The 7,345-nt window shown below is 45.4% G+C and overlaps 1 protein-coding gene across 1 annotated transcript; it reads right to left on the reverse strand.

The window, feature by feature from the left end:
• Positions 1-320: 320 nt before the first annotated feature.
• Positions 321-3,851, reverse strand: LOC311375748 (E3 ubiquitin/ISG15 ligase TRIM25-like). The gene is made up of 2 exons (XM_084490798.1): positions 3,708-3,851; positions 321-2,487 (listed from the first exon to the last, which is right to left on the reverse strand). The coding sequence occupies exon 2, from the start codon at positions 2,483-2,485 to the stop codon at positions 1,328-1,330; it is 1,158 nt and encodes a 385-aa protein (XP_084346924.1). The 5' UTR covers positions 2,486-2,487; positions 3,708-3,851; the 3' UTR covers positions 321-1,327.
• Positions 3,852-7,345: the final 3,494 nt, after the last annotated feature.

Below are 7,345 nucleotides of genomic sequence, written 5' to 3' on the forward strand. Positions count from 1 at the left end.
GCCAACAGGGTGTTGAGGGCACCGCACTCGACTGGCTCACCTCCTACCTCACCGACAGGCAACAGTTCGTCTCCCTCTCTGGCCACACGTCCACCCTCTCTCCTGTACCGCAGGGGGTCCCTCAGGGCTCAGTCCTTTGCCCCCTTCTTTTCATCTGCTACCTCTTCCCCCTTGGTCACATCATCCGCAAACTCAATCTCGACTTCCACTGTTACGCAGATGACACTCAGATGTCATCAGTACCAAAACCACCCAAAACCCTCCCCTCACCCACATCGAAAACTGCATCTCTACAATAAAAACATGGCTGACCTACAACTTTCTCAAACTTAACAGCGACAAAACAGAGCTCCTCTCATAGGCACCAAATCCACTCTCAATAAAACTGGACCCATCTCACTCACCATCGACGCCTCGACCATCACTCCCTCCCCCCTGGCACGCGATCTTGGTGTTACCCTGGACCCCACCCTCTCCTTCGATGTCAGCTCCATTGTCAAGACCTCCTACTTTCACCTCCGCCGCATCGCCAAAATCAGACACTGCCTCTCCCCCCCTGCTGCTGAATCCCTTATCCACGCCTTCATCTTCTCCCGTCTTGACTACTGCAACTCCCTCCTCACTGGCATCGCCTCTCATTCCCTCCATAGACTCCAAATGGTCCAAAACTCTGCTGCTCGCCTCCTCACTCACACCCGGTCCCGTGAGCACATCACTACCGTTCTCCACACTCTCCACTGGCTCCCCGTCAAACAACGTATCAGTTTCAAAATACTCCTGCTGACTTTCAAAGCTCTCCACCACCTGGCCCCGCCCTACCTGTCTGACCTCCTCATCCCCCATCGCCCCTCCCGAGCCCTCCGATCCTCCTCCACTCTCACTCTAACCGTACCACCCTCCAAACTGAAAACATTCGGTGACAGAGCCTTCTCCAGGGCAGCCCCCCGACTATGGAATTCTCTTCCCCAACCTGTCCGCGACTCTCCCTCACTTCCCACATTCAAATCCACTCTAAAAACCTCTCTCTTTTCCCAAGCCTACGACCTCCCCTACCCATGACCACCTTCATCCCTGCCCCTGCCCTCGTCCCCCTGACTGTCATCACCCTTTTCGTGTTTTTTATGTCTTCCAAAATGTAAGCTTCTTTGGGTCACTGAAAAGCGGTATATAAATTTCATGAATTATTATTATTATTAACAGTAGAACACGTATAGTTAAAAGCCTTAACAGCCTCGTTGGTGGATAGCAGCATAGGCTCTGTTTGATTGAATAAGGGTTGCATTTCTTGCCTACTACCTCCCACCGATCCACTGCCTCTGTCCTCTCCCTACCCTTCAATCACGTAATGATGATGATCTGACAACGCACGCACATCGTAAAAATAAACAAAATGATGAATCAAACTAAACAAACACTTACACTTCTTTAAATCTGGTTCCAGGTCAGGCAGCTTCTTCATCTCCATATTCAGTGTCTCCTCCAGCTGATCCAGGGCTCTCCTCAAGGTCCCAACGTATGACGGAGGACGGACCTCCACCGTCGTCCAGTCCCTGGTGGGTGGAGGATCCTTCAGGGATCTGAAGGTCTGGAGGAGGTGGAGGTGGTCTTCAGTGTATGAGAGCTGCTTCACCTCTGATATTCTATTGGTCAGATCTTCTATCTCCTGCTCCAGCTCTTTGATGAGGCCTTCAGCTTCTGTCTCTGTGGATTTCAGTTTCTCTTTAACCGTTTGGTTGTGATCATCCTGGCACTTTTCAACAGAGCGCTTCAGAGCAGTGAAGACCTGCACACCATCGGCTATCTCTTTGTCTGCGTCTGCTTTGCTACGTCCCACTGTGTCTCTGGTGTCCTTAATCTTTAGTTGTCTCTCCTGGATCATCTGCTGAACTTCAGCCTCTATCTTCCCCAGCTGGGCCGTCTTCACTTCATATTCCTCCTTTAGAGGTACAACAGGATGGGACTTGTGGTCCGTCACTGTGCACAAAACACACACACACACCTGTTCAGTCTGGCAGAAGAGCTCCAGGAGTCGGTCGTGTTTCTTACACACCCTGTCCTCCAGACGGTCCATAGGCTCGACCAGCTGATGTTTCTTCAGGCCTGCGACTCTCTGATGAGGCTCCAGGTGGGTTTGGCAGTAAGAGGTAAAACACATTAGGCAGGACTTCACGGCCTTCAGCTGGGTCCCAGTACAGACGTCACAGGGAACTTCTGCTGGTTCAACACAAGGCTGCTCTTTGACTGGTGCAGAACTTCTAAACCGATCAACCATCCCTGATAAGAGGGTATTAACCCGTAAATCAGGTCTTGTGTGGAACAGCTCGTTGCAAACAGGACATTTGTACTGGACTTGGTCATCCCAGAACGTTGTAATACAGGTTCTGCAGAAGTTGTGTCCACATGGTGTGAAAACTGGGCTGTTGAACACATCCAGACAGATGGAACAGGAAAAGTCCTCTTCAGACCAGGAAGTAGCAGAGGCCATTCCTAGAAAACCATTGATAAATAAAGTTAAATCATGTCACCATTACATTCATTTTTATAATGTATAACAATGGTTAAATAAAGGTAGTAGCAAAACAGTAGCTTTATTTTGACTAACAGCAGTGAACAGTGAAAGGTTAAGTATGATACAGTTAACATTCACAAACGTTTACAACCCATACATGATGACAGGAAAATAGTACTCTTCCTATTGATAGGATCAATAAGTTATACATATTCATGATGAATCACGGACCAGAGTGGAGTACAGTACCTGAGTCTTCTCCCTGCTGTAATGAAGTGAGCCACACCAAACCGTCAGGCTCTGTAACAAGGAAATGATGTTTGTGAACCAACCAGTTGGACCAGTTCCCCTCCCAGTTCACACTAGCCTCCTATTGGCTGCTGTTCCAGCGATGCAGTGATGATGACTAATCACTTTATTGTAATATGATCGCTGGACAGAGCGCTCTGATGTCTACAAGTGTAACGAGTAGACAGAGTTCAAATAGATAATTCCACTTGCAGGCCTGTTTTGTTTTTGTATCGTTGTTGGTAAGTTGAGTGGGTAAATAGTGACACCTAGTGGTTGGTGGTGGTGTACTTGCTGTCTTGGAACGGTGCATGTGCCGTCATCGTCCCATTCTATGAACACTACGCTACAGGTAGGTTCTGTTGGGCAAGCCTCCGTTGCACATGTCATGCATTGTATCTTTTGTCGTCATTGCATTGATGCATATGATGTGTACTTCTGTTTTTGACGTGCGGAGTATGTTTAGTGCATAGCGTAGGGTGAGGGTGAGGGTTACGGTTATGGTTAGGGTTAGGGTGAGGGTTACGGTTACGGTTATGGTTAGGGTTAGGTTTAGGGTGAGGGTGAGGGTGAGGGTGAGGATTTAGGGTGAGGATTTAGGGCTAGGGTGAGGGTTAGGGTTACGGTTATGGTTAGGGTTAGGGTGAGGGTTACGGTTACGGTTACGGTTAGGTTAAGGGTAAGGAGTCAGCGTGTGAGTTTGCCTGACAGGCTGCCTGTCCACTCCTAGCGCTTCAGGCGGAACTTTTTCCGGATTCCGCCTACGAAAAGCACAGTCGCGACGGGGGAACAGAGGACCCGGGGAACAGAGGTACGCTCCCCTAGTTCACATCATAACCCGCTGTAGGGCCGGTCCGTACGGGGTCACACCGCGGGGAGAGAGGCGCGGAGGTCGTGTTGTTTTACTCACCTGGTTGCGGTTGCTGTCGGTCAGACTGTGTGTGTCCCAAAACGTGTTGTGTTGTTCTCCTGAGGGAGAGAACTGCTTCCTCCTCGTCGGGTTTCTGTCAACCTTAAGTTTCGTTTCCCGAACATCACGTCCTCTCCTGGCCCCGCCCCCACGGACACACGCCCCGTGTGTGTGTGTGTGTGTGTGTGTGTGTGTGTGTGTGTTCTTTAAGATTCTCCCCACCGAACGGGGCGCCAGAAGGAGACACGTTGTTTTAACTCTTTGTGGTTTTTTATTTGCTTTGTTTGATTTTCCTTATGCAGTTGTTTTAGTCCACAAATAACAGGTTATAAACCTGTAGAATAGAAAGGCTACGGTGTAAACAACAATATTGATAGCCACATACATAATATACTATCAATTCTGAATAATATACAAACATAAATTACAATAGTCAGTATTTAGTGTTATAATAATAGTATAATATATAATATAGTATAAAATAATTAGTGTTTAAACTGAATATGCAACAATTCCCCGCACAAGCAACATTGCACATTAAACACTAAATATACATTAAACATTGCACTGCCACACACAAGCCACATTGCACATTAAACATTAATTAGTGTTAATTAAAGTGCGATGAACTACATTACCCAGCCTGCACCGCAAACAGGACGTATTCTCGTGTGACAGCGAAGACGCCCCAACTCCAAACATTTCCAGGGATGCAGAGCGTGACCAGACAGACCAACTTAAACCGCGGCTCAATGGACACAAACAGCAGCTTACCGGTGGCGCGTCTCTCCTGACGAGACAACGCGCTGAGACCAGCGCTAGCTCCCGTTTATAGCGCGTGCCCGTAGTCAACGTGCCCGTGCACGAGATTCAAACACGCCCCTTTGGGATTTTACTGGTTCGACTCTCGACGGGCCCGCGCTTCAGTCAGGTGAGCGGACCTCCCACTTTCACCTCACCTGCTTTACGTTGCTGTTGAACACCCGTGACGTAGTGAACGTAACAGTGTGTGTGTGTGTGTGTGTGTGTGTGTGTGTGTGTGTGTGTGTGTGTGTGTGTGTGTGTGTGAAGAAACCTTCGCTGAGGTATTCGAGGCTGTGATTGGCTGTCACAGAGAGGAGGCGGTTCCTGTGAGGTATTCGGGGCTGTGATTGGCCGCCACAGAGAGGAGGCAGTTCCTGTAAGGTAGCCGAGGCTGTGATTGGCTGTCTGGACTTCCCAGGACTTCCCAGAACTTCATTCTTCTGCGCTGAGGATCCCTGAATCTTTCTCTAAACCCACTCTATCTTTAGGTTATTGGTTTATTATAATGATGTGATATTGTGAAGTGTGTCTGTGTAACGCTTATCAATCTCACTATAGAGAAAACAACGTTAGGTAATGTTGCAATAGATTGAAACCTAATGTGTTAAATTAGTCACTTCTCTTCAACCAGTAGAAACAGAGCGTGGCGCGTGTGTGTGTGTGTGTGTGTGTGTGTGAGAGAGTGAGAGAAGCAGCCACAGAAAAAGATAGAGAGAGACAACAAGAGAGAGAGAGAGACAGACAGACAGACAGAGGGAGAGACAACGAGACACCGACAGACAGACAGACAGACAGACAGACAGATAAACAGACAGAGAGAGAGAGACAGAAGCTGCTTTCACACATGTCCTCCGTCTTTTCCGTACAGGGATGGACAATGGATAATGAGCTTTGTTGGTCCGTGTACAAAGTTTAATTCATTTACAGTTGTTCACGTTGTGTAATGAAAAAGGCCAGTTTAGGGGGTATTGCCTAATGTATGTGTCAGAAAATGCAACAAACATTATTTACAATACAAAATATGCAACAACAGTACAGTAGAATCAGGATGTAAGTATAAATAAATAAATAAATATATATATATAACCAGGATGTAAATATGTATAAGGTCTGAAAAATATGAAAATATGAAAAAGCAATAATAATGATTATTACTACTTAATACGTGACAAATGAGTCTATTTAAATAAAGGCTAGTCACCTCCCAAATGAAGTTGAGAAAGCACACGGTGCATGGCGTGTCTGATTTTGTTGTATTGCTCTTTACTTACCACTGCATTCATTTTGTTATTATACAGGCCAGAGGATAATCCACCAAAAATATATATATTTTAATTTTATTTATATAGCCTAGTTAAGAGAGAGAACGGTAAATAAACTTGAAGGATTTTTACATCGGATAGCCAGTGGCGTTATTGTCATGACAACAGAGCCAGCAATAACGTCAAGGTAAATCACTCTTTCTACCAGTCAGACTCATCACAGGTCGCAACACTATATAACCTTTAACGTTCACCCAAAGTAACAGATTAAGTAGCCTTAATCAAGTAAATAAGTTGATGAATATATAAATGAATCATTACATGCATACATGAATCACAGCGCTCTATAATAATTCCAGTGTTGGCGCCCATTGGCAATTTATTCACAATCAGTTGTGGGAAAGTGGCAGAAATATGACTGTATAACAGTTATGAATTATGTTCATTATTTAGGCTATTTGTTTATTTATGTTTGGCGCTCCTTAAATTAAATTAACGCTTCAAAACGCACGACTTTTACTGCTAAGGCGAGCTTTACTTTGAAGGCGAGCTGTCTCTGTTTCCGGCTCTCGACTTCCTTGTTCAAATATCATTGTACAACTTGGATAATGGAACAAGCTGACGCTTTGGCGCGCTGAATTGCATTGCACGTCTAAACTGGTAGTCTAAACTACCCCCTAAACTGGCCTTTTTCATTATACAACGTGAACAACTGTAAATGAATTATACTTTGTACACGGACCACTAATACTATAATATAATAATGTACTAATACTATAATATAATAATGTACTAATACTATAATATAATAATGTACTAATACTATAATATAATAATGTACTAATACTATAATGTAATAATGTACTAATACTATAATATAATAATGTACTAATACTATAATATAATAATGTACAATACTATAATATAATAATGTACTAATACTATAATATAATAATGTACAATACTATAATATAATAATGTAATAATACCATAATAAGTGGTGTCGGGTGGTGGCTTGTAGGTGGCACTGTTCCCTCTGGCCAAAAAACATCATTCCCGATGCCCCAGTGCAGTGACGGGGACACTGTGCTGTGGAAGGTGCCGTCCTTCGGAGGAGACGTAAAACCGAGGTCCTGACTCACTGAGGTCATGAAAGATCCCAGGGCACTTATCGCAAAGAGTAGGGGATCCCCCGGTGTCCTGGCTAAAACTGCCCAACCAGGCTCATTCAATCTGGCCCCCTAATCATCCCCCTATATATATATATATATATATATATATATATGATTGGCTCATTCATTAATTCCCTCACTCTCCACCTCAAGCTGGTGTGTGGTGAGCGTTCTGGCGCCAATTGGCTGCCGTGCATCACCCAAGTGGGTGCTACACATTGGTGGTGGTTAGTGAGGTCCCCCTTCACTGTAAAGCGCTTTGAGTGTCTAGAAAAGCGCTATATCAGGGTTTCTCAACGGGGGCGGCAGCGCCCCCTGGGGGGCGTTCGTAGAACCTTGGGGGGCGCTGGGAACGAACACGGGGCAACTTTGCTTGAGTAGTGGTCATTATTTTGAACTT

This window comes from Micromesistius poutassou (assembly GCF_964030765.1).
Source record: "Micromesistius poutassou genome assembly, contig: SCAFFOLD_5674, whole genome shotgun sequence".
Lineage (NCBI taxonomy): Eukaryota > Metazoa > Chordata > Actinopteri > Gadiformes > Gadidae > Micromesistius > Micromesistius poutassou.

What these genes read in the sequence shown, in the direction of transcription:
- LOC311375748 (XM_084490798.1), bottom strand. Translation starts at nt 2,485, where the DNA reads ATGGCCTCTGCTACTTCCTGGTCTGAAGAGGACTTTTCCTGTTCCATC.